Below are 26813 nucleotides of genomic sequence, written 5' to 3' on the forward strand. Positions count from 1 at the left end.
AGACAACCCACAGACCCTGTGTGGCAGTGAGCGAACCATTCCTGGCCTTCAAATCAGGAGCAGCAAAGCCCTGATTCCCCACGAGTCTGTCTCAGGAGATAAATGGCCAAAGTGCTAAGTAGACAACCCCAGACGAGGAGGAGAATCCTGAATTTTGTTTATAACCCTGCTGCTATTTTGTAACCTCGGAAAACTGGCATATCCTTGTGGATGGTCAGTTTCTTCATCAGAAAAATGAAGAAAAAACCAGCCTTTCCCTTCGTAGGGGAGGTATTGTGAGCAAGCGCCAAGTAAGCAACGGGACCTGGGTTGGAATCCTGGCAGACAGCAGCCCTCACTTTAAGGAGCCACAAGAGAGGAAGCCATAGACCAGGTTGTGCTCTGAGCCTGGGGACTCCTGTTCCTTCTTCTTTGCCTGGCGAACTCTTTGTTCTTCAGGATCCAGTGGAGATGACACCTTCTCTGGGAAGTCTTCCTGGGTCTCCTGGGATGAGCCTCCCTCCCTCATCCAGGGTCCCCAGCACCTGGCTCTTATCTCTGCCACCAGAATCCCTTGTGGGCCCATCCCCTTCCACCAGTCTACATCAGTGCTGGGCCTGGGCCGGGTCTGCACGCCTGGCACTCGAGGGAGGCAGGACAGGCCAGTGGCCGCATTGCCGCACTCTGGCCTGCCTCCTGCGGGCCCACAGCGAGCAGCAGTGTCCTGCGGTGTGCAAGGCCTGGGATGTGTGGGTGGATCTCCTGTGTCTCCTTCAGCCTCTTTGTGGGCCTGATTCTCTGACCCTGCCCTTTCTACTTGCTCACGACTTGGTATTTCACTCTTGATCCTTTCGCTGGATTAAGTCTGGACAGAGATTTTGGAGAAAAACAGCCCCTACCAATGAGCTTTCCCTTCCTTGAAGGGCCTGAGTAGACTTGGGCCACGTCCAGGCTCTTCCTCCCAGACCCCTAGCGCCGGCCGCATCCCTCCCTGCCCCTTGGTGCCCGCTTTCCCTGGGCTCCTGGGCTGTGCCCACAGTGCCCTGCCTGGCTCTCACACCGTGCTGCCTCTGGGAGCCCACATTCCTGCAACCCCGTGACCACAACAGGGGACATTACACATTCCTGGCCTGGCAGCCAATGGTGTGAAAAAGAACAGAATGTCCTAGGTCCCCGCCCAGCCCGGCTTCACCTGGGCCCCTCCCAGGCCTGGGCAAGGTTGGGGGGATGGTGAGGAACCAGGAGGAAGAGGATGGACCAGGAGGAAGAGGCGGATGCTCCCCACCCGAGTGCTCCCACCGCAGTGAGCAGGGAGGAGCCCGGCAGAGACCCTTTCTCCTTTCTCTCTAGGACCTGGGGGTGAGGTTGACCTGTGGGTGCCCCGAGGGATTCCCACAGGAGGGGACCCTGCTCTGGAGTGCTCCTGCCTGGAGGGGGACTCCCTTCGGGGCAGGCTCCCTCCTCTTCGTCCTCCCCTCTCTGCCTCTGCTCCCAAGGGCCCCTCCTCTGTCCCACCTGCCCTGTGCTCTGTCCTCCTCCACTGGCTTCCTTGTTCTGCCTTCCTTGCCCTCCCAGCTTCCCCACCCTGTCATCCTGGCTTGTCCTTTTTCCTTGTTTTGCCCTCCTGGCTTTGGGTTCAGGATCCTTCTACTTGTTCACATCTCTGAGCCTCCCCTGCCGTTGCATCTCGCAGCCTCCTGGCCTGCCAGCTCTCCCCCACCATCCCCTGCCCACGGTCTTCCCTGGGCCCCCTGCCTCCTGTCCCAGTACTCCCGGTTCTCCCGCCCTCAGGAGCCTCCTCCCTTGGGAGAAGTCCCGGCTCAGACTCCTCCTCTGCCCCTCCCCCTGCCCTGCTCACCTTTAATTGAGATGCTAATGAGCCTCCTGTCGCTTCCATCCTTGTCAGGCGGGCGGGCTCCTTGGCCAGGCCGCTGCACCTGTCAGGTGAGGGGGAGGAGAGGCTTAGCTGCCAGATTCAACTGGAAAGGAACCGGTCCCAGTCCAGCCACTGCCTGGGAGTGGGGAGCGGGAGGCGGCCGGACCTCCTGGAGCCCTGCAGTCCCTGGGGCCAGGGCTGGAGGCTGGAGGAGAGGGCCCAGAGTGGCAGGGGAAAGGCAGGGGAGGAAGAGGAAGAGAGGCAGGATCAGAGAGAGTCTGGCACAGGGGGAGGAGGCAGGCAAGGAAGAGGAGAGCCAAGAAAGAGACCCAGGGAGAAGGAGGAGGCAGACAGAGGGAGTCTGGGGCAGGAGCCGAGACCAAAGGAAGAGACTGCTGTGGAGACAGAAAGGGAGGTGCTGGGACGGAAACCAGGAGGTAGGTGGCCTTATCAGGGAAGCAGAGGAGAGGCCACTCCAGGGAAGCCCAGCTCCCGGACTTGACTTCGGCAGGTCAGCTGGCTCCTGGGAAGGTGGGGGGGAGGGATTGGGTACAGGGCGAGATGTGGGCTTGGCTGGGGCAGCTGCACCCAGGTTCAAAGTGGTGATGGGTGCTCAGAGCCTAGAATTCAGCCTTGACCCTGACCCTTGCCCTCCCCGACCCACCCAAGGGCTCATGAAGGGGGACAAGCTTGAGGGGCAAGACCCTTGCCCCCGCCAGCCCATCCAAGGGCTCATGAAGGGGGACAAGCTTGAGGAGCAGGGACCAGGCCCCGAACCCACGGCCCCCCAGCAGCCCACAGAGGAGGAGGAGGCCCTGATCGAGTTCCACCGCTCCTACCGAGAGCTCTTCCAGTTCTTCTGCAACAACACTACCATCCACGGTGCCATCCGCCTGGTGTGCTCCCAGCACAACCGCATGAAGACGGCCTTCTGGGCAGTGCTGTGGCTCTGCACCTTCGGCATGATGTACTGGCAGTTCGGCCTGCTTTTCGGGGAGTACTTCAGCTACCCCGTCAGCCTCAACATCAACCTCAACTCGGACAAGCTCGTCTTCCCCGCCGTTACGGTCTGCACTCTCAACCCCTACAGGTCAGTCTGTCCCTCTGCTACTTCCCTGGGTTGTGGAAGGGTGGCATGAGGGTCCCCAGGTGCTCACTGGGCAGGCAGACCCCCAGATCCTGGGTGGGGGCTGATAATCCTTTCCCCAGGTAGACCTCCCTTGGGCAAGACAGAGTCCCAGGCTTGGTTCGCAGGCGTCTCTGCCCAGTGGAGCCATCCCAGAGTGTGGGTGTTGGGCCAGCAGTGACCTTCCCTTCCCTCCCCTTCCCTTATCCCTCCTGCAAGTGGGAGGGAGTAGTTCCAAAAGGGCAGGGTTGAGCTCAGCCCCATCCCTTCCCTGGAGCAAGATGACAGCAGAGAACAAGGCCTCCTCCACCTGAGTCTGTTGGAGAGGGGAGGCTAGCTGGGGTGAGGTGAGGCCAGCCAGGTGCCGTGGAGGTGGGTGGTGTCAGCTTTTGTGTTCAAGGGAAGTCGGCATGGAAGTTAGGGCTGCAAAGCCAGGAGAAGGGGTCAGGCTGGAGAGCAGCCCCTAGTCAAGCTGTTCCCTAAAAGACCCAGGCTGAAATGTGGAGATGTCCCTGCCCAGGAGCCTGGCCTTTAAGTGCTTGAGTGTGTCCTGAAGTTTTGGGTTTCATCAGTGCTCTTTGCCAGCTTGGGGCCTGGATGCCAGTGGGGACAGTAACCACAAAGGGGGGGGGGCGGGGCTGAGGGTTCATAGACACCTTTCATTTGTGTTCACTCAGCCGGGCCACACCTTGGGGACACCTGCTTCAGGCCAGACGCAGTGCTAGGCACCTGACAACATGGACTCATTAGTAATTCATACAACCTGTGTTGAAGGCCAGGTACTTTGCTAGGTGTTGGGGACAGAAAGATAAAATAAGGTGGCAGAGACAGGCACACACACAAGTAACTGCAGCGCACTGTGACAAGCATAATAAAAGCCGTGTGAGTCAGTGTGCCTCCAAGGAGTGCAAGATCTTTCTGAGTGTGTGAGTGTGAGCGCACGTGGGGTGTGTGTGGGATTATGGATGTCTGGGATTTGTCACGTGTTGGGGGTGGAGGCCCCTTCATATATTCCATCACATCCTAAGGTGTGTCACGGACTGTAATAGTGAGGGCTGGGATAGCCTGTCCTGGGGAGAAAAAAAAATGCTGGGCCATTTTGTTGATTAACCGCCATGCAATGTACAGGGTGGGGGGACGTTTACTAAGGAAGCTACTTTACACACCAGACACTGCTAAGCTGTCTGCAGGCATCTCATTTAACTCCCACGAAATCCTGTACTGTAACAGGTACTGTTACTACTATTATCCCTATTTGCACTTGAGGAAACTAAGGCAAAGAGAGAAAAGTCACAAGGTCACAGAGACAGTGACTGAACTGTGACTCATCCTGTTTGCCTGATCCCAAAACTCAGCCTCTTCTTAATACCCGAGATGCAGGACGCGGAATACATGGAGTTTCCGATCAGATGTTTACATCTAATTTCAGAGCTCTTCTATTTCCCCCTTCAGCCTCATTTTTCTTCCTCTGGTACCTGCAGGCTCCCCAGCCTTCATCCCCGTAGGCCATGGTGGAGGGAAGGGACTGGCAGAGCGTGGGACCACAGGCAGGGTGTAGGCACTCAGTGAATGTGCTGGAAAGATGCATATTTTCCAAGCCTCTGCTGGGTGCAGGGCCCTGCACAATCCAAGAAGCAGCCCCAGGGAGTAGAACCCATGGCCCCTGCCTCCAGGGGCCTGCAGGTTGGGAGGCAGGGCTGGAACACCTAGGACAGGAGGTGAGTTGGGGGGAGGCTCCCTGGCACAGGCAAGGGGACTGCACACTTACCGAGCTGTGTGCTTGACACAGACTCTCTCATTTAATTCCCGACAAGCTCAGGAGGTGGGCATTATTATTTATTTTCCAGATGAGGAAATTAAGGCTCAGCAAGGTGAAATAATTTAAGCAAGGGAATACGTTTATTTATTAAATAAAAAGCTAACAAGAATAACAGCAAACATTTGTATATATTTATGTGCCAGGCATTTCTACAAATGAATCCAAATTTAAATTAAATTATTCTGTTATTAAATTATTTGATCCTCACAACAGACCTTGGAAGTAGGTACCATGATTCCTCTCATTTTGTGGATGAGGAAAGTGAGGCCCAGAGAGTGAAGTAACTGACCCAAGTTCAGAGAGGTGGCAAGTGGTGGAACTGGGATTCAAAACCACCCCTCCCCAGCTAAGAGCCAGTGCATCTCAGGTTAGCAGCTGAGCTACAAACCAAGTGTGTTTGATCTCCAAGCTCTTTCTCCCATGACACTGTAAGTAGGGACCAGGCAAAGGCATCCCAGGTTTGGGGGCAGCTGCTGGGAGCCCAGCGGGAAGAGCTGTCGTCAGGAGGACTATTTGCCAGGAGTGCAGAGGAAGGGTCCGGTGCTGCTGGCTTCTGTCCGGGAGAGAGGCCAGGGTGGGTGGACAGGTTAATGCAGCCCGGTGGGTGCTGACCTGCCTGTGAATCACGGCTGCTGGGCAGAGGCAGCGGGATGACTGACTCCTACCAGGGAAGCAGGGAGGACGGGAAATCAGTTGATGAGACAGAGGAACAGGAGTGAGGCAGAGTCAGACACGGGGTGCCCACCTGCTGAGGGATGCAGCCAGCAGGGGGAGAAGAGGAAGATGGACTACGTGGTAACTTCAGGAAAGGAGACAAGAGCCACAGACCTTCCAGACTAAATAAGGAAGTGGTAAGAATTCAAGGGGAAGGGTGGGCCACTGCAGTCCCTTTCTCTCTAGTCCACAAAGGGCTTTTTCACTCGAAGGAGTCATACCCAGGTCCATGGAAGACAGAGCCCACAGATAGATTTTTTTGTCCAGTCCCAGGAAGAACCTTAGGCTGAACCTAAGAACTTGGGGTTCTTGAACAATGAAAGAGGTCACAGAATCTTCTTCCCTGGAGTTGGCAGAGCAGGAGGCCCGGCAGCAGGAATGGGTGAGGAGAGGGCCAATTTCCCAGAATTTCCCTCTCCTGCAGGGTGGGGAGTGTCCTGACCACTGTTCTCTGACCGTGGTGGGCAGACCCTGCACTGCCCGCACCATGGGGACCCCAGGCTTTGCTCAGCAGGCCTGGCAGGAATACAGAGCCCAGACCCAGACTCTCGTGGGGACTCCCCTGACCCTGCCACAGTGACTGGACCCTTCTCACGTCAGGACCTTGCTGCCCTGTGGCAGCAGCTATCAGACAGCCCTTCCTTGGGTAAAGCTGCAGTTTACCTCATGATAACTTCTGTCCTCTGGTCCCGGTTCTGTCTCTTTGAAGCAGCCCTAAAGATGTCTCCTTCTTCCTCCCACAGCTGTCGATTCGGGCGCAGCTACGATAGCAGTAACTGCACGACAGTTTGCAAAGCCCACTATCACATTTTGATCCTTATAACATACTTATTAGATAAGCAGGTCAGGCATGAGCCCCATAGTCAGATGAGAAAACTGAGGCTCTGAGAACTTAAAGGCTTTGCAAAGGTCACCCTGCTGTTAAGTGGAGGAGTAGGAATCGGAATCTGGATCTTCAGCTCCGCTTTTGTTCAGACCATGAGGTCGCACAGTGGTTAAGTGGCAGGCAGTGCTCCTGTGTCTCCTTAGCTTTTTCTTCTCCAATAACAGTAATAATAACAGTAATGATAACAAGAACAACAGCAGCATTATACAGTACCGACTCTCCCAGGTACTTCAGTTCTTTTCATACAGTAATTCACTTAATCCTCTGAACAACCCTGTGAAGCAGGTACTATTACTGCTCCCACTTTGCAGATGATGAAACAGGCACAGAGAAGGGTAACCAGCTAATGAGTGGTGGGATACAAGCCTGGAAAGCTCATTGGAACTTAGTTCCTTGAACTTTTCCTTGAAGAAATTGGTTTCTAGACCATCACCCTGGCTGTCCATCCTCTGAATAATCATTGTTTTGTGAGCATCTATTGCTCTTAAAACGTCACAGCCAGGACTGAATTCCACATTGTGGAATGGGGTGATCTCTGTTACCTGATCTCTGTCCTCGGGGGGGGGCTCACAGGTGAGGGGCACCTGCCTGTGAACACAGGCCGTGAGTGTTCACAGCCCCGGGGAGACAAGGCTACAGATGCTGAGAGGACAGGAATGGAGCTGGGGAAGGGGCCAGAGAAAGGGAAGTCAAGGCTTCGAGGCAGTCCCTGGAGGAGGGAGGGAGTGGGGCTAGGTCCCCAGGGGCACACTGGCAGGGGAGGAAGCTGGCATGTGTCCTGGTGCCCTGAGAATGCAGGTTGAGAATGCTCCAGTAGGGGCCTCCAGGTGGGAGGAGTGGGGGCCTAGGCAAGCCCCAAGGGCAAGCATGGGCTGCTCTGTGAGAGGAGGCTCCTGGGCTAAGAGGAAGGGAGGAGAGGGAGGAAGCCAGATGGCAAGAGAGCAGGGGTGTCAGTCCCCAGGCAGACGTAGTGGGAAAAGCAGGTGCTGTGGAGTCAGACAGGCTGGGGGTTCAAATCTTGGCTCCGGTACTTCCTTGCTGAGTGACCTTGGGGAAGTTGCTTAGTTGATGGGCCTCAGTTTCCTCAACTGTAAAATGGAGAAGATAATGGCTGCCTGGTGATTGTGCAAGAGTTCACCTACCCTCCAATGTGGGGCTGCCTGCCGGAGCAGATGGCAGGAGGCTGCGACTGTGACTTGGGTAGAGGTCGAGGCTAGAAGGGCTGGACTGTCTTGTGGGAGCCCCTTTGGGCATTGTTTATCCCTCCTTCCCGCCCCTGGTCTCTCAGGACAAGACTGGATGTCTTCCATGTGCTTCCTCTTCAGTGGTCAATTCTCTCAGTTCTCGGTGTTAACTCAAAGGCTCTGCCTTTTGCTACAGGAATTTGTAGTATCAGGGAGGTAAGGAGGGAGAGATTTCTTTCCTGAGAGGGTGATACAGGAGTCCTTCTTCCTGCCTTAAACCAAAAAAAAAAAAAAAAAAAAGGACAGAAGTGACCTTGGGGAGTGAGGGAGTTCCATGTGGCCCTCATCGCTCCTGGAGGCCTCGTCACAGTCACAGGTGCGTGGGGGGTGGGGGCAGGGGCTGTAAGACCAGGTAGTGCTTACTGGGGCTCACTGGAGGAAGGGGTGTGACAATAGCTTGGAGTTCGTCATGACACGGAGGGAGGTGCCGGTGCCAGGGCTGGACAGAGGGACTGGAGCCAGCTAGGGGAAGGGTTGGGAAGGGAGGCCCAGCCAGGATGTGGTGGTTTGTGTCCTGGAAATAGCTCCAGCCAATTTGGGGGACTTGGATTCTTCCTGTGTGATCTTGAGGAAGACACTTCATGTTCCTGGGCTTCAGGCTATTCTGTGTCTACTGCTAGTCCATGGTCTCTTCACTTTGTGTCACTGAATATTTTCTCATTTAACCCTCCAAGAGCTTCGCGTGGTAGACAAATCTAGTGTTACACCCATTTTACAGATGAGGAACTGAGGTTGAGATTCAGAAAGGCTGGGTTACTTACCGAACATCACGTGCTAAAAAGTATGTAGCTGGAGCACCAGGACCCACATCGAGTTGACGCTGGTTCGGGCATATTTTCTGGGACACCATGTGGCCCTCCTAAAGTAGCCAGAGGTAGCAGGGACAGACCAGAGGGCAGTGTGATGACTGGAAGATGCTATCTGACCCCTTTCCTGGCCGTGAGATCTAGAGCAAATCACCAGGCCTCAGATTCTTCGTCTGGAAAAGGGAATGACAATAGTGTTAGCTGACAGTGGCTAACAGTATACTAAGTTATACCAACGATTAAATAAGTCTGTTTTCTCTGTACATAGGGAACTGTGACCTTAGATGTGTGAACACACTTTAACCTACTCTTGTACCAGTTGCTGAGTTTTGGCCAATCACAGATGGTCAACTGTTCAAATAAGGCAAACACCGAGCTGATTTGGTACCTCACTTCCATTTTCTGTATGTCACTTTCGTTTTCTTTTTTTTTTTTTTATTTAAAAAATTTCTTTCTTGGCTGGGCGCGGTGGCTCATGCCTGTAATCCTAGCACTTGGGAGGCCAAGATGGGTGGATCGTTTGAGCTCAGGAGTTTGAGACCAGCCTGAGCAAGAGCGAGACCCCGTCTCTACTAAAAAATAGAAAGAAATTATCTGGACAACTAAAAATATATAGAAAAAATTAGCCGGGCGTGGTGGTGCATGCCTGTAGTCCCAGCTACTCGGAAGGCTGAGGCAGAAGGATTGCTTGAGCCCAGGAGTTTGAGGTTGCTGTGAGCTAGGAGGATGCCACGGCACTCTAGCCTGGGCAACAGAGCGAGACTGTCTCAAAAATAAATAAATAAATAAAAATTTCTTTCTTTCTTTTCTTTTTTTTTTTTGAGACAAAGTCTCAGTCTGTCGCCCCGGGTAGAGTGCAGTGGCATCATCACAGCTCACTACAACTTCAGATTCCTGGGCTCAAATGATCCTCCTGCCTGAGCCTCCAGAATGGCTGGGACTACAGGTGCTCCCAAACACACCCAGCTGATTTTTTCAATTTTTGGTAGAGGATAATTTTTCTGGGTTTTTTTTTTTTTTTTTTTTGTAGAGTTGGGGATCTCGTTCTTGCTCAAGCTGGTCTTGAACTCCTGAGTTCAAGTGATTCTACTGCCTCAACGTCCCAGAGTGCTAGGATTACAGGTGTGAGCCACTGCGCCCGGTCTTCACTTTCCTTTTTCTATCCATAAATGTTATTGGGCCATGTGGCAGCCCCCAGTTGTTCTGAACCTATTCTGGTTTGGGTCGGGACTGCCTGGTTCAAGAACTGTTTTTTGCTCGGTTAAACTCTGTTAAATTTAACTTGTCTGAAGTTTTTCTTTTAACAATTAAATAATGTACATTCTAATACCACAATGCCTGGCTCATAGTAAGTGCTCAGTAAATGCTAGCTATATTGCCATTCTTTTAATTACCAAATAAGCGTGTCTCTTAGAATGCCAAACACACACGTTCCACCTGAGCTACATTTCCTCCTATAAGGGGATGAGGGGCTGTGAGAGCGGATGCCTAGGCCCAGCCAGCTGGACTTTTTTGATGGAGATGGAAATAGAGCCAAGTGATGGAGGAAGTGAAGATCTGGACTAGACAGTGGTTCATGTAGCTGCCTGTTAGGACAACTGGGAGCTCCTTCAAACAACCTTGTTTGGGCCCCACCCTAGACCTACTAAGCCTGAATCTCTCTGGCAAGGAGGGCCCTGCATTGGTATTTGACTTTGTCTTTAAGCAAAGTAAAATTTACATGCAATAAAATGGACAAATCTTGAGTGCCCACTGAAGTCTGACAGTCAGGATGTTGAACATTCCTATTTCCTGGTGCTCCTTTCCTGTTAATTCCTCTTCCTCTCCCACCATCATTTTCTGGTTCTATCACCAACAGTTGGTTTCGTCTGTTCTGAGACTTCACATAAATGGAATCATACAATATGTGTTTTCTTGTATGAATTTCTGACTTATTTTGCTTAACTTAATGTTTCTGAAATTCTTCCACGGTTTTTGCATGTATCAGTTCCTTTTTATCGCTGAGTGGTTTTGATGGACATTTGGGTTGTTTCAAGCTTTTTGGCTATTATAAATAAAACTGCTATGAACATTCACGTATAAGTCCTCTGGGGTAATAGCTAGGAGTGGAACTGGTAAAATATCTACAAGTGAAATTGTTGGGTCATAGGAAGATGTATGTTTAACATTACAAGAAACTACCAACCAGTTCTCCAAAGCATTTTATTTATTTATTTATTTATTTATTTATTTATTTATTTATTTTTGAGACAGAGTCTCACTCTGTTGCCTGGGCTAGAGTGCTGTGGTGTCAGCCTAGCTCACAGGAACCTCAAACTCCTGGGCTCAAGCGATCCTCTTGCCTCAGCCTCCCCAGCAACTGGGACTACAGGCTCACGCCACCATGCCTGGATAATTTTTTCTATATATTTTTAGTTGTCCAGCTAATTTCTTTCTATTTTTAGTAGAGACGGGGTCTCGCTCTTGTTCAGACTGGTCTTGAACTCCTGAGCTCAAACGATCCTCCCGCCTTGGCCTCCCAGAGTGCTAGAATTACAGGCATGAGCCACTCCGCCTGGCCCTCCAAAGCATTTTATAGTCCCATCAGCAGCTTTGAAGAATTCCAGTTGTTCTACATTTTCACTAACATTTGGTGTTTTCAGTCTTTTTAATTTTTTTAACCTTTCTAATGGATGGTAAATGATACCTTATTATGGATTTATTTATTTATTTATTGTTTGAGACAGGGTCTCACTCTGTCCCCCAGGCTAGAGTGCTGTGGCATTAGCCTAGCTCACAGCAACCTCAAACTCCTGGGCTCAAGCGATCCTCCTGCCTCAGCCTCCTGAGTAGCTGGGTCTACAGGCATGCACCACCTTGACTGGCTAATTTCTTTCTATTTTTAGTAGAGATGGGGACTTGCTCTTGCTGAGCCTGGTCTTGAATTCCTGACCCCAGGCATCCTCCTGCCTCAGCCTCCCAGAGTGCTAGGATTACAGGTGTGAGCCACCACACCTGGCCTCATTATGGATTTAATTTGCATTTCCCTGAGGACTAGTTATGTTGAGTACTTTTTTATGTCTTTAGTGACCATTTGTGTATCTTCTTTACTTATTTTTTAAAATGGTTTGTCTTTTTATTGTTAATTTGTAATTCTTTATATATCAGGATGAGTTCTTCATTATATATTTTTCTTTTTTAAAAATTATAGCTTTATTGAGATATAATTCACACACTATACAATTTACCCACTTAACGTATACAATTCAGTGGTTTTTAGTTTATTCCAGGGTTGTGCAATTATCACCACAATCAATTTTAGAGCATTTTCATCACCCACAGAAGAAAGCACATAGCAATCACTCATCTTTTCCCACTATCCCCTAACCCTGCAGTCCCCAACTCCTGGGCTGAGGACTGGTACCGGTCAGTGGCCTGCTAGGGACTGGGCTGCACAACTCCACCACCTTCCCCGCCCGTGGAAAAATTGTCTTCCATGAAACAGATCCCTGGTGCCAAAAAGTTGGGGACCACTGCCCTAATCACCAGCCCTGAGCAATCACTAATCTACTTCCTGTCTCTATAGATTTACCTAGTATGCACATTTCATGTAAAAAGAATCATACTATTAATACATGTGGTCTTCTGTGAATGACTTCTTTCATTCAGCATAATGTTTTCAAGGTTCATCCATGCTGGTGTATGGATCCATACTTAATTCCTTTTTATTGTCAAATAATATCCCAGTGTATGGACTCATCACATTTTATTTATACTTTGATCAATTGATAGACATTTGGGTTGTTTCTAGTTTTTGGCTATTATAAATAATATTGCTATGAACATTTGTGTGCAATTTTTGTGTGTGTGGGTATATGTTTTCATTTCTCTTAGGAGTGGAAATAATGGGTTATATATGGTAACCCTATTTTTAACCCTTTGAGTAACTCCCAGATTGTTTTCCAAAGTGGTTGTACCACTTTATTCCAGTAGTGTAGAAGGGGCAGAGATATCTTTTAATAATGTAGGTCTGTTCATAAGAGTGCCTACTGAATAGGGTTGTTGTAGGGATTGTTCATTAGATATTTCTTTTACAAGAAAATTTTGCCTACCCCAAGGTCAGGAAGATATCTTCCATCTTCTAGAGTCCTTATGGTTCTGAATTTTATGTTTATGTTTATGATCCATCTTGAATTAAGTTTTGTGTATAGAATAAAGTAGAGATTGAGGGTCATTTTTCCCCCCATACAGTATCTAGTTCCAGGACAATCTGTTATATTAAAAAAATTTTTTCCCACTGAATTGAATTGGTGCTTTGACAATATATGGTCAAATATATGGTCAAATCAGTTGACTATATATGTGTGAGTTTATTTCTGGACTCTGTTCCATTGATCTATTGTCTATTCTCACTAAGAACCACACTATTTTGATTACTGTGGCTTTATAGTAAATATTAAAAAGTCAGATGGAATAAATCCTCCAACTTGGCTCTTCTTTTCCAAAATTTTTTTGGCTATTCTAAGTCCTTTGCATTTCCATATAAATCTTATAATCAACCTGTCAATTTCTTAAAAAAATACCTTGTGAAATTTTGATAGGGATTGTTCTGAATCTAAAGATCAATTTGGGAGACATCGACTATATTGACTTTCTGATCTATGAATATGTATGTCTCTCCATTTATTTTGGTCTTTGATTTCTTTCTGCAAGGATTTAAATATAGTTTTCAGTGTAGAGGTCTTGCACATCTTTTGCTGGATTTATTCTTAGGTATTTGATGTCGTTTATGTTATTTAATATGGTGTTGTTTTGTACTATAATATTCCAATTTTTTGTTGCTAGTATACAGAAATACAATTAATTTTTGTATATTGGTTTTGTATCATGCAAACGTATTCAATTTATTAGGCCTAGATATTTGTTTTATTTTGATACATTGTATCTCTAAGACTCTGCTACTCCAGACTTTCACGTTGGAGATGGTAACAGGGCCTGTACTGAGAAGGAATGTGAGGATTACACTGCACAGTGTTTAATTTATTGTGTTTGGGCCACACATGAAACTCATTAAAACTCAGTCTTCGGAGGGAGGGGCGGGGGTGGTTGCGGCATCTGGTATTTTTAGAGTTCCCGGGGAGGTTCTAAAAGTGTGGCTGAGAACCCTAGACTTCGGTGTCCAGGGGCAGGCAAGCCCAAAGGCCGCCACCCTCGCCTGAGAGGATCAGGGCAGGAAGACCTGCACACCGCAGTCCGTGGGAGTGTCGGGGGCCCAGGCCGCGGACCCCGCCGGTCCCCGCCTTGGGAAAGGGCGGACAGGTTCCGGGTTCCCCGCTGGTTCCGGGCGAGTGGGAGGAAAGCGCCCCCGACGGGCGCCTCCCGCCTCTCTCTTCCAATAAACAGGCCGCAATAAATGCCGTCTCGCCGGGGCTCGCAGTCGCCCACGTTCCCCCGCGGACACACCTGTCCACACCTCCCCCGCGAGACAGCCCTGGAGACCCCAGAGCAATCCTCCCCTGGCTTCTCGGGGAGAACGGACTTCACTGGCTATCGATGAGGAAACTGAGGCCAGGGATTCGCGCGAGGCCGCCCCTAGTCCGACTCTCCCCATCGTCCCTTCCAGGTATACCGAAATTAAAGCGGACCTGGAGGAGTTGGACCGCATCACAGAGCAGACGCTCTTTGACCTGTACAAGTACAACTCCTCCAACACCGTCGTGGCCCGTCCCCGCGGCCGGCGCGACCTCCGGGACACTCTGCCGCACCCCTTGCAGCGTCTGCAGGCCCCGCCCCCGTCTCACGGCGCCCGCCGAGCACGTAGCGCGACCTCCGGCATGCGGGACAACAACCCCCAAGTGGACTGGAAGGACTGGAAGATCGGCTTCCAGCTGGTAAGGCCCGCCCCGGGCCCCGCCCCTCTCCGGGCCCCGCCCCGCCCGAAGGACCCGTCCCGGACCCCGCCCCTTCTCCGGTCCCCGCCTCCGCGGCCTAGTGACGCGAGGGGTGGGCAAAAAGATAAGTAAATAAGTAAATGAAAATAAACTAAATAATTAAAATAACACCTGTGGGTGCGCCAGCTTGTGGGGTCTCTCAGGAGGCCGATGTGGAAGTGTTTTTTTTTTTTTTTTTTTTATTTCAGCTCATCACGGGGGTACATAAGTTCAGGTCATATACATTGTCCATGTCCCACCCATCCCCCCGAGTCAGAGTCCCAAGCGCGTCCATTCTCATTCTCCAGACAGTGCGCCTGGCACTCATCATGTAGTCATACCTCCATCCCCTCCCCCTCCCACCTCCCCGGGTCTGCACCTTCAAGCATGACCATTCCCCAGAGGGTGTGCAACGCCTATCATGTAGGCATACACCCACCCCCTCCCCCCACCCCCATCCCAAAATGATGTGAACTGGAAGTGTTTAAGCGGCAGGAGAATGCGTGTTTCTGAATTCCCGTCCCTACTGGGTGGGACTCAGTTGGGACCCTCCCGCGCGAGGGGGAACTGGGCTAACAGCCCAAGATAGAGAATAAGGAGATAGTAAAAAGGGAGACAAATGTTTTAAAAAATACAAAATAAATGGGAGAATAAGGGGAAATGGAGAGGAGCCGAGGGAAGGTGAAGGGAGGCCCTCCACGGTGAGGGTGGAGTTCTGAGCCCAGCTCTGAAGCTGGGACAAACCTCTTGATCCCTCAGTCTTCCCGTCTGTGAAATGGGGAGAATTCTTGCTCCTCTCCCCCGGAAGGGGTTCCATAAACGAATCGCAAGCTCGTGTGTGCAGCTCCTGGTCTCCTGCCTGGCCTACTGTGCCCTTCATCCCATGCTCCTGGGGCTCCTGCTTCTCTCCCGCTTCTGTCCTAACCCACTCCTGGGTCGTGATCCCTACCAGTCCTCAGCACCCCAGACCACTTATTCGTGGACGCTGGCCCCGTGCCGCTGCCTACCCCCGGTGCCGGCCCCCTCTGATGTCTGGTCTCTGTGTCCAGTGCAACCAGAACAAAACCGACTGCTTCTACCAGACCTACTCATCAGGGGTGGATGCGGTGAGGGAGTGGTACCGCTTCCACTACATCAACATTCTGTCCAGACTGTCGGACACCTTGCCACCCCTGGAGGAGGACCTGCTGGGCAACTTCATCTTCGCCTGCCGCTTCAACCAGGTGTCCTGCAACGAGGCGTGAGTTGTCCTGCCGGAGTTCCTTTCCTGGGTCAGCCCAGGCCCTGCATGGGCGCTGCCCAGGAAATGCTTGTTGACTGAATAAATGCTTGCCAGCAGGCAAGGGGAAAACCCAGGCCTCAGGTCCACACCCCTTCCCCGTGGTCACCGTGCAGACTCTGCTACTGCCTGCGCTGTGGGGTCTGAGTGAAGCAGCCCCAGATGGATGCCCCGGGAAGACGGGGGCTTGAGGTCTGGCTTTGAGAAACCAAGGCCTGGAAACACGGTGCTCCGTCTTTCTAAGCCCCTTTTCACTAGCAGCAAAGCTCAAAAGGGCCTGGGAGGTCATCTGGGCCCGGACGACACTCCTCAGATGAGGCCTGCAGGAGTGGTGTGGGGGAATAGCACGGAGTGAGGGACGCAACCTGAGTTCCCCCTCCAGCTCTGTTACTTCCTGGCCAGGTGACTGGGCATTTCACATCACTCTTTATAGCCTGTTTCTTTGTAAAATGGAGACAAAACAAAAAATGAGATTCATTCAATGTTCATTTAACAAATATTTTCCACTGTCTCGGCTCTGTGCCAGTCACTGATCTGGACATTTGGGACACATCGAAGGAAAAAACCCATATAATCCTTGCCCTTTTGGCACTTGTACTCAAGTGATGATGATGATGACGATGATGATACCATCTCAAGAGTTGGCACATTCACGAGATAACAAATGTGAGGGCGCTTTATAGACTAAAACGAATGATGGGCCTGGTTCCTCCTGTGCTCAGGCAGGGGAAGTGACTCGCCCTAGGGCACGGGCAGCCCTAGCTGAGGGCCAGCTAAGGCTGCCATGCTGGCCCTCAGGGGTTCTTTCTGTGAGGACCCCTGTTGTAAGGACCTTGCAAAGAGCTCATGGCAGCAGCAGGCTCTGAGGGCTGAGGGAGGCTCGGTGAAAGGAAGGGCTCCCGCGCCCTGTGGCCCTCTCCGGCCCTGCCTTCCCTCCTTCTGCTCCTTGACTTCCAGGGCTATCCCCCTGCCTCTGCCTGATGCGGAAGGGTGCCAAGGCAGTGTGTCCACTCTACAGGGGGCCCTTCCCTCCCAGGTTGCTAGGGAATGGCCCTAGGGCCAGGTGTCACCTGGTTCTGCCCCCACCTCTCACCCTCACACACACACTCTGCCTAGTACATGATCTTGTAGTCTTGGTGTTTGTTTGAGGACAGAAGCCACCAGCTGGGAAGTGAGACAGTAGCAGCACCTAAGCCTGAGTCACCCCACACCTGCCACCAAGTCTCTCTGTCACCTTAGCACCTGTGGTTTCCAAATGTTTTCATCCTGACCCTCCCTTTGCCTGCTTCGTGCTCCTGTCTCCCCCTCGACAGAAAGGCCGTGGCTCATCTTTGTCGTGGCACCTAGGTCGCTCGCTCAGCTCAGAGCCTCATCATTTCTCACCTGGATGGTTATAACCACCCCTAACTTGTCTCTCTGCCCCTCAGGAAGCTTCACACTTCACTATTCTTACTCCACTTCACTATACTGAACTATTCCAGTGAGTCCTGTTTAAAACTCTCTGATGTCTCCTATGGCCTTCAGAATCAAGGTGAAGCTCCTTAGCATGGCTTTCTTACCCCTCTCTTCTCCTATATCCTAAACCCTTTCCCCCTCTCCATAATCTGTCCTTAATAACACTTTTATTGAGATACAATTCACATACCATCCCTTTAATATGTATAATTTAGTGGTTTTTAGTATATTAAGAGTTATGCAATGATCATCACTACCTAATTCTAGAAGATTTTCCATACTCCAGAAAGAAGCCCTGTATCCATTAGCAGTTCTTCTCCGTTTTCTCCCCTACCCCAAGCCCTGGGAACCACTCCTGTGCTTTCTGTCTCTATGGATTGCCTATTGTGGACAGTTCGTATAAATGGAATTTTATAATATGTGGTCTTTTGTGACTGGCTTCCTCCACTTAACATAATGTTTTCGAGGTTCATTGTTGATGTTGTATCATGGATCAGAACTTCATTTTTATGGCTGAATATATTATATTGTTTAGATATACCACATTTTTGTTAATCCATTTATCAGTGATGGGCATTTGAGTTGTTTTTAATTTTGGCTATTATGAATAATGCTGCTATGAACATTCCTGTACAATAAGGATGTATGTTTTCGTTTCTCTTGGGTATGTACCTAGGAGTGGAATTGCTGGGTCATATGGTGACCATTCTACATTCCCAACAGCAGCCTATGCGGGTTCCAAATCTCTACGTCCTCCACTTGCTATTGTCTATCTTTTTGACTTTGGCCATCTTAAGGAATCCCTGTAATCTTAATCGTAAGCTAATATAGCTCTTGCTAAGTGCTGAGCACCATTCTAATTATAATTGATTTTTTAAATTATTTATTTATTTATTTTGAGCAGAGTCTCACTCTGTCACCAGGGCTAGAGTGCAGTGACATCATCATAGCTCACTGTAACCGTAAACTCCTGGGCTCATGGGATCCTCTTGGCTCAGACTCCTGAGTAGCCGGGACAACAGATGTGTCCCACCATGCCTGGCTATTTTTTTTTTGTAGAGATGGGGCTCTCGCTATGTACCCAGGCTGGTCTTGAACTCTTGGCCCCAAGTGATTCTCCCGCCTCGGTCTCCGAAAGTGTTGGGATTACAGGGATGGACCACCCCGCCCAGCTAAACTCTGTTGTTCATCTCACCTGCTGATTCCACCTGCTACACGCATCCACCACATTGTGACTGTCCCATCTCCCAGTGAGGGGCTCACAGGCCCTTCAGGACTGGCCATTTCTGTAGCCCCTTTTTCAGTCCCTCCCTGCATCCAGCCTGAGCTCTGGAAGTGCTGGCTTCCCAGTGCATCCTGGAATGTGCACCATATTCCACTCCTCTGTGCCTTTCTTCTTCAGGGCCAATAGGATATTGCAGATCGTCTAGTTCCAACGTCCTCATTGTACAGACGAGGAGAACGGGCTTACAGAAAAATGACTTGCTCAAGGCGGTACGCCCCACTCCTTATCTCTGGCCAGCCTTCTTCTCCCTCTTGTCTTCATTCCTCCTCTGTCTCTCACAGGCCAAAGCCCCACTCCCTCTTCTCCCTGCTCCTGCCATCAGCTTCACGATGGCAGGGTTGCTGGCACAGTCTCCTCTCTCCCATGCGGGCTCCTGCTGCAACCCCACACAGCCTGCCTGTTGGGGAACCTGTGACTGGCTGTCAAGTTACATTCCTCCTGCGGCAGTGTTGACTCTGTGAGCGTGATCTTTCTAGCTCCAAACACGTCACAGATCTGCTTTGGACTTATCCAAGAGGCCTCTGGAAAACACGTGGCCTCTCTCTTACCCCGGGATCTGATCTTCCTGCCCTCTCTCTGTGTTCACCCCGGTCTCACCCACTCCCTAGTCCTGTCCCCTTCGCCCTCTATCTCATTCACTCATTCACTCACTCACTCACTCAGCAACTATTTATTAACTATCTCCTGTGTCTCCCACGTGCCAGGAGCTTTGCAGCTAACCCAGAGCTGAAACAGAGATGACGGACATGTGGCTCCTGTCCTCAAGGAGCTCACAGTCCAAATGGGGAAGCAGATGTAGAATGTGAGAAGTTAGGGACACTGCTGGAGAGGTCACAAGGCAGCATGTAAGTCAAGGCCAGTGAGGTCAGTGAGGTCAATGGCCTGGTGGGGGGAGGCTGGGCTAGAAGGTAGCTGACCAGGTCCATCGTCACTGTGTGACTGTGTGCCCGCTGCTTGACCTCTCTGCACCTTAGCTTCCTCTTCTGTGGTGTGGGGGTGAGGCTTTCCCAGGCTGTTGTTTGGAGTGGCTGAGGGAACGGGTAAAGCTCCCAGAATGTGCCACACACAGCAGTGATCAGGAAACAGGCAGCTCTGAAGGGCAGACATCCTGCAGGAGTTTAGGGGAGTGGAGATTTCCCTCTGCCGCTCTCCCTGCTCCCCGACCCCGACCTCCCCTACTTTCCTCTCTGACCCTCCCCCCTCTCTCTCCTGCTAAGGAATTACTCTCATTTCCACCACCCGGTGTATGGGAACTGTTACACTTTCAACGACAAGAACAACTCCAACCTCTGGATGTCCTCCATGCCTGGGATCAACAACGGTGAGCAGCTCCCTGTCCCTGCCATGGCTGCCTTCTGCCCCGGCCCACCCACAGCTCTCACCTTTAGCTCAGCCTCTCTGCATCCTAGGAGGAGTCCTCTCTGCTCCCTCTCCCCATGGGAGCCACACAGTGCATTCCAGGCATGAGAGGAGGCCTGTCCCAGGCCTTTCTCCTGCCCCCAGATTTCAGCTCAGGGGTGCCAAGTCTCTGTGCGGGTCTAATTGGCCTCGCTGCCTGTGGAGCGTTAGAGTAGGCACGGGTGTGAGGGATGGTGGGTTTCCATCCCTACTCTTCTCTGAGACCCCTCCAACTCGCTCCCTCTGTACCCCTAGGTCTGTCCCTGATGCTGCGCACAGAGCAGAATGACTTCATTCCGCTGCTGTCCACGGTGACTGGGGCCAGGGTGATGGTGCACGGGCAGGATGAGCCTGCCTTTATGGACGATGGTGGCTTTAACTTCCGGCCTGGTGTGGAGACCTCCATCAGCATGAGGAAGGCAAGGCTGCTGCCTGGGAGGTCTGGGGGAGCCCAGATTGGAGGAGGTGTGGGTGTGGGAGCCTGGGAGGGAGATCAGGGGGCCGGGGGTGGGGTGGGCTTGAGCCTGTGCAGGTCTGCAGGAGCAGGAGTCAGGGGTCAGGGGCTAGCACTGGGAGTTGGCCCTGAGGACGGGGCTGGGGTGGGAAGTCCCCAGAAGGGGATCAGGGCATGCTTAGGACCCCAGGGATGCTCTGGCCCATGTCCTTGACATGAGCACTGGGTGGGCACGGGGGGCTGCTGCAGCGTGTATTGAGGTGGTGAGGCAGATGGTGGGGCTGGCAAGGTGTGAAATACACCTGGGACTGAGGGAAGACAGAGAGTCCAGGCAGAGGCCTGGGCCACTTGTTCTGACCTCTGACCTCTTGGTGTGTGTGGGTTCATAGGAAGCCTTGGACAGACTTGGGGGCAATTATGGTGACTGCACCGAGAACGGCAGTGACGTCCCTGTCAAGAACCTTTACCGTTCCAAGTACACGCAGCAGGTGAGGGCCGGCTGTTCCTGTGGCGCCCGTCTCCCAGGCCTCCACTGGTTGGTCTGTCAAAGCTGGAGGGCGACCGGGCGTGGTGGCTCACGCCTGTAATCCTGGCACTCTGGGAGGCCGAGGCAGGTGGATCTCTCAAGGTCAGGAGTTCGAGACCAGCCTGAGCAAGAGCGAGACCCCATCTGTACTAAAAAAAATAGAAATAAATTAACTGGACAACTAAAAATATATAGAGAAAAATTTAGCCTGGCATGGTGGCGCGTGCCTGTAGTCCCAGCTACTCGGGAGGCTGAGGCAGGAGGATCGCTTGAGCCCAGGAGGTTGAGGTTGCTGTGAGCTAGGCTGACGCCACGGCACTCACTCTAGCCAGGGCAACAGAGGGAGACTCTGTCTCAAAAAAAAAAAAAAAAGCTGGAGGATGTGTGTCTGTGTGTGCGTGAGAGGGAAGTGGGGGGTGTGGAAAGAGGATGGAGGCTCATTGCAGAGAACCGTTCGTCCTTCCGGCCCCTTGTGGGCTGTGTCAGGCTTGAATCCCCTTTTCCCCCCGCCCCCAGGTGTGCATCCACTCCTGCTTCCAGGAGAGCATGATTGAGCAGTGTGGCTGCGCCTACATCTTCTACCCACGGCCCCAGGATGTGGAGTACTGCGACTACAGGAAGCACAATTCCTGGGGTGCGACTCTGGGGAGCCCCTGCCCTGCCCCACCGGCCCCGGTATCCACAGGAGCTTTCTCCTCTCAGTCCCCTGTCTGGGGCTGGCTTCTGGCTCCACTGGCCAGGACCAGTCCTCCCTCTCTCTTGTTTTTCAGCCTCTTGCCTCTGCTCTCACTTTTCCCATCCCTCTCTGTCTCTCTCTCTCTGTCCCCCACTCTCAGTGTTTCTTTCTCTCTCTCCGTTTCGGCTTTTGTGTTTGTCAAGGAATCAGCCCATTTTTAAAAACCCACAGCATGAGGAAGGAAGAGCCCGTGAGAGAATCTCCAGCGGTTCTGCGCTCTGCCTGCAGCTTCCCCGCGGGGGCCGGGGTGCTGAGCGGGGCTGGCTCCCGGCCGGCTGGGTGGGCCGCGACATCTCTCTGGGGCTGGGCTGGGCGGGCCACGATACCTCGCTGGGGTGCAGGAAGGAAATTTTAGAAGTTGTGTGTGTCTGTGTCCTTCCTTCACGTTTCCCATCTTACGTACATGTTAGAATGGACATACGGTATCCATTCAATAGAAAAGGTATGTGATTTGTAAATCAAATGCATATATTGGACTTGTTTAGTTAAGAATTTTTTTTTTACCTGGAGGAGGACACAGTCAGAAAAGTCTAGAGAGTGCTGGACTCTCCTCCTTATCCTGGTACAGGAGTAGACAAATCTCTTTTCCTTTCTACTAGAGCTGAGCTACACAGCAGGGAAGCTGTATGCCTGGAAGCTGAGAGGGAAAGAAAATCCCAGCAAGAAAGTATAGGCCATCCGAGGGTTTGTGTGCTGGGTGCCAGTGCGCTTGTCTGGCGAGGGGCCAGGGGTGCTCCCTGCTCTTCCTCCTCCCCACTGGGCCCCGGCCATCTCTGGGGGAGACTCGGCACTGTGCCCCGCAGGCTGTGGCCTGTCTCACCCAGGGTTTGGAGTCTGTCCAGGACTTTGCTCTGTCTGTGGTGATCTTTCTGCCTCCTTGTTTTCCTGGGCTTGCTCTGCAGGGTTCTCTGTCCCCACTGTGCTTTCTAGTCCTGTCTTTCTCTCTGAACTCAGGAGCGCAGGCATCAGAGGTGGGGACACTCACAGGCCGCGTGGCCTCTGCTCCTTTGGAGGACACGCAGGACAGCGGGGAGTCGGGTGGGGAGTACTGCCCACTGCTCCTCCCTGCCCCCAAGTAATTCTTTCTAAGTTTTTGGGAGTTTGAAGATCTGTGAGTGAAAAGTAACAATACTGGTTGCTGAGAAGGTGTGAGGGCGAGGGAAGGGGCGAGGGAGGGAGCCAAGGCTGACAGCTGGCAACTGAGTTTCCCCGGGAGTGATGACTAACTGCAGTTCTTCCTAACTGCAGATCCCCACCCTTGGGGTTGCAGGGACGTGGTCAGAAACCGTGGAGGACTTTGGACTGAGAGCTGCACGTGGCAATAGTGACAGAATAACCTCACCTAGAACTTGGGAAATGGAGGAGCAGGGGAATCCATAGTCCCATTATCCTTTTTTTTTTTTCGTAATAGCTTTATTGAGATAATTGACATCCTGTACAATTCACCCATTTGAAGTGTTATCATTTTATTTTAGTATAATTTTGGTTTTTAGTTTACACTTTAAATACTCCCAGAGTTGTGCAACCATCACCACAGTCAATTTTAGAATATTTTTATTGCTCCCAAAGGAACCTGTACACATTAGCTGTTCCCAAGGCCTGCCCCCTCCACACCCGCCCCCCCCAACCCATCAGCCCCTGGCAACCACCGATCTCTCTGTCTCTGTAGACTTGCCTATTCTGGACATGCCCTATAGATGGAGCCTCACAATATGCGACTATGTGCACTTAGCATAATATTTTCACGGTTCATCTGGGTTGTAGCAGCATCACTACTGCATTTGTTTTTATGGCTGAGTAATGTTGCATTGTATGGATACATTTTGTTTGCCTACTTATCAGTTGATGGACATTTGGGTGGTTTGCGCTTTTTGGTTATTGTGGCTAATGCTGCTGTGATCGTTTGTGTACAGGTTTTCTTGTGGATGTATGTTTTCAGTTTTCTTGGACGTATACCTAAGAGTAGAATTGTGGGGTCGTACAGTAACTCTATGCTGAAGCTTTGTGAGGAGCTGCCAGAGTTGTTGCCCAAAGTGATCACACCATCGTACGTTCCCAGCAGTAGTGTATGAAGTTTCTGATTTCTCTGCATCCTTGCCAGTTCTGATTATTGCCTTTTGTCATAAAAGCCGTCCTAATGGGGGTGAAGTGGTATCTCATTGTGGTTTAATCCCCTTATTCTTACACAACAATTGTTCCCATTTTGCTTTCTGTCTTTTAAGTGTCTGCCATATCCTACATGTCTTTACATGGGTGTATCCTGTTTTGTTTTGTTTTGTTTTTTTTCCTGGCTTAACTTAATTTCTTAAACACTTTGTAGTGTTGCTGCTCATGAGGGAGGCATCACGGTAGTGCTACCTGATGCTCTTGTAAAGTGGGGGCCCAGGGATCTTGGGAGACCTCTTGGGTGTGGGGTGGAGAAAATTGAGGTGCCCTAGGAGAGCCGGCCCCTCTCTGTACCCACAGGCTACTGCTACTATAAGCTTCAGGTTGACTTCGCCTCGGACCGCCTGGGCTGTTTTACCAAGTGTCGGAAGCCATGCAGGTGAGTGTCCCCCTCCCTCGGGTACAGGTTGGGCAGCGGGGCTGCTTGGCTGAGTAGAATACAGGGTAGCCAGCTGGGCCTTGGGGGATTTACACCCCGGCACTGAGTGCCTTTCTTGTCCCCAGTGTGACCAGCTACGAGCTCTCTGCTGGTTACTCACGATGGCCCTCGGTGACATCCCAGGTAAAGGGGGAAGGGAGGGGTGAGGGACATGTGTGTTCATGTAATGCTGTGGCTTTCTCTGGGTAGTGTGTGTGTGGGTGTGTTTGCCCTAATCCCATCCCTGTAAGCCTGAAGAGGATGGGGGTGACCTCGGTGACACCCCCATTCTTTCCCAGGAGTGGGTCTTCCAGATGCTATCCCGACAGAACAATTACACCATCAACAACAAAAGGTCAGTCCTGCCCTGGTCCCATTCCCAGGAAAGGAATCCTTGGGAGGGAAAACAGATCTGGGGAGAGGAATTCATGAGTTGATTGGAGGATGGTCCCCGACGTTAATTCTCCTCCCTGTCTTCCCACTCTCTCCCCTGTGCCAAAGAGATGGAGTTGCCAAACTCAACATCTTCTTCAAGGAGCTGAACTACAAAACCTATTCTGAGTCTCCCTCTGTCACGGTACGTCCTGCCCTGTGGAGTCTGTGATTCTCTGGGGCTCTTAGCAGGGTGGCCGTCAGGGAAAACTAGGGGTTGCACCTGTGGGGCCAGAGCATTTGGGCCTCAAAGGTAGGGGACCAAGGACAAGGGGAGGGGGGTCACAGGTGAGGTTGGAGGGTTGGAAGAAGAACCTGGGCTGGGGCATGAGGTCTTTGAGGGTGGTGGGAGGGAGGGGTGTGCCACATGCTGGCAGAAGGCCCTTGAGACATGCTCCTGGCTGTGGCCCAGTTGTCAGCTCTCTCTGGGTGACCCCGGTCAGGAGCTATGTGCTCCTCAGGGAAAGGAGCAGAGGCAAGGAGCCCTGGCTGCTGAGGGGCTGAGAGGGGTGGGGGGCCCTCGGGGAGGAAGGGAGATGGCTTGACCAGGAGGGATGGGGGCTCCTCTGCCAGAGCCCACCCAGGTTCCTCTGCCCTGTGGTCACGTGACTCTCTCCCTCGCAGATGGTCACCCTCCTGTCCAACTTGGGCAGCCAGTGGAGCCTGTGGTTTGGCTCCTCGGTGCTGTCTGTGGTGGAAATGGCCGAGCTCATCTTTGACCTCCTGGGCATCACATTCCTCATGCTGCTCCGGAGGTTCCGAAGCCGTTACTGGTCTCCAGGCCGAGGGGGCAGGGGTGCTCAGGAGGTGGCCTCCACTCCGCCATCCTCCTTCCCCTCCCGCTTCTGCCCCCAGCCCACATCCCCGTCCTTGTCCCAGCCCGGCCCTGCTCCCTTACCAGCCTTGGCAGCCCCTCCCCCTGCCTATGCCACCCTGGGCCCCTGCCTATCCCGAGCGGGCTCCGCAGGGCCCAGCTCCTCTGCCTGTCCTCTGGGGGAGTGCTGAGTACTCCCCCCACCAAGGCAGGTGCTCCCCCTGGAGGGTGGGGGCCCGCCTTGGCAGAATTAAAAGATGTTAGGGACTTCCTCTCGGAGCCACCAACTGCCTTTGGTGTGGCAGGGAAGCAGGATGCGTAAGGGGCTCCGAAAGTTGCCCGGGGAATAGTGGCCAATGGAGCTGCCCAGAATTTGCTTGGCTCCTGCCTGCACCCCTTGGTCCTGCCTCCGAACACTCTGGTTTCCCCACCCAAGTGCAGACGAGTCTCCTTTTCCCTTGGATCAGCCAAGCCAAACTTGGAACTTTGACAAGGAACTTTCCCAGGAAGCGACCGATGACCTGAGCAAAACACAAACAAGAATACACAGAGGCATGCGCAGGTTTCCTACCCAGTGATGACTAAAGCCAGCCCCAGATTGGTCTGGACACACTGCTTTCCAGTGACACAGATGTCTGCTCCTCTTCTTGAACTTGGGTGGGGAACCCCACCCAAAAGCCCCCTTTGTTAGTTCTTGGGCAATTCCCCTTCCTTTGGTCCCCTGCACCAGGGCTGGAGCAGACCAATGTAGTAAAGGCTTGGCCATTCCCAGTCGGTCCCAGGATTCCTCTAGCCTCATACCCCATCCCCCTACAGAGCCATACCCCAGCGCCTTTGCTCTGTGGTATGTCTGCTCAAGCTATTTCTTCAGCCTGGAAGCTTCCCCAACTATCTGCTGGAGAACTCCTGTGCATCCCTCAGAACCCTGCTCAGTCACCATAACTTTTGTGAAGGCTTCTGCCCCAGAATTAATCACTCCCCTCACATAGCACACTACATAATACGTAGGGGAGTGCTGATGTTGCATTATACTTTCTTGTTCATTTGTGTCTGCCTCCCCAGCTAGACTGTGAGCTCCTTGTGGTCAGGGCCTGAGTCTTGTTCATTTATGTATGTTCCAGGTCTAGCCTAGCATCTTGCTTGGAGCGAGTAGGCAGGTGTTCAATAAATGTTTGTTGCACAAAAGCGTGTCTGGAGAGCTGGATGGGACACGGTGAGGGGAGGCATGTCCCTGAGTCATTGCCCAAACTGCTGGGAGGTCCTGGGCTGGGGGGAGGGGACAGACTCCCATGCCCCTCCCTTGGCTTTCCTGTGGAAGTGACCATGCTTCAGGGGCCTTAGGAGAGATGAACGGTCCTGCAAGGTCCCCCATGGGTGTCACTGAGCGTCTACTCTGCGCCTGTCACCATATTAGGGTGGAAGGGAGAAGATAGTGCCCTCCTCTCAGGGGACCTATCTTGCAGTGTTGGGGAGACTTGCCTTCTCCCATGT

General features: G+C 52.0%; 1 protein-coding gene across 3 annotated transcripts; it reads left to right on the plus strand.

Annotated features, from left to right (window-relative positions):
• The first annotated feature begins 1198 nt into the window (after positions 1-1198).
• SCNN1A (sodium channel epithelial 1 subunit alpha) lies at positions 1199-26507 on the plus strand. 3 transcript variants are annotated; one of them, XM_045554535.1, is made up of 14 exons: positions 1199-1338; positions 1886-1923; positions 2525-2945; positions 14053-14320; positions 15409-15599; positions 19596-19699; positions 20032-20195; positions 20620-20718; positions 21273-21390; positions 23959-24037; positions 24163-24220; positions 24376-24431; positions 24578-24653; positions 25133-26507. In XM_045554535.1, the coding sequence occupies exons 1-14, from the start codon at positions 1232-1234 to the stop codon at positions 25511-25513; spliced, it is 2160 nt and encodes a 719-aa protein (XP_045410491.1). In that variant the 5' UTR covers positions 1199-1231; the 3' UTR covers positions 25514-26507. The 3 variants fall into 3 exon arrangements, with proteins under 3 accessions (XP_045410491.1, XP_045410493.1, XP_045410492.1); XM_045554537.1 differs by lacking the exon at positions 1886-1923 and having other exon boundaries at positions 1250-1338; XM_045554536.1 differs by lacking the exon at positions 1199-1338 and having other exon boundaries at positions 1346-2366.
• The last annotated feature ends 306 nt before the right edge of the window (positions 26508-26813 follow it).

This window comes from Lemur catta, chromosome 6 (assembly GCF_020740605.2).
Source record: "Lemur catta isolate mLemCat1 chromosome 6, mLemCat1.pri, whole genome shotgun sequence".
Classification (NCBI taxonomy): Eukaryota; Metazoa; Chordata; class Mammalia; order Primates; family Lemuridae; genus Lemur; species Lemur catta.

What these genes read in the sequence shown, in the direction of transcription:
- SCNN1A (XM_045554535.1), top strand. Translation starts at nt 1,232, where the DNA reads ATGGACCAGGAGGAAGAGGCGGATGCTCCCCACCCGAGTGCTCCCACC. An exon ending in GGAAGATCGGCTTCCAGCTG is followed by an intron (nt 14,321 to 15,408) that starts GTAAGGCCCGCC and finishes CTCTGTGTCCAG; the next exon opens with TGCAACCAGAACAAAACCGA. An exon ending in CAGGTGTCCTGCAACGAGGC is followed by an intron (nt 15,600 to 19,595) that starts GTGAGTTGTCCT and finishes TCTCCTGCTAAG; the next exon opens with GAATTACTCTCATTTCCACC.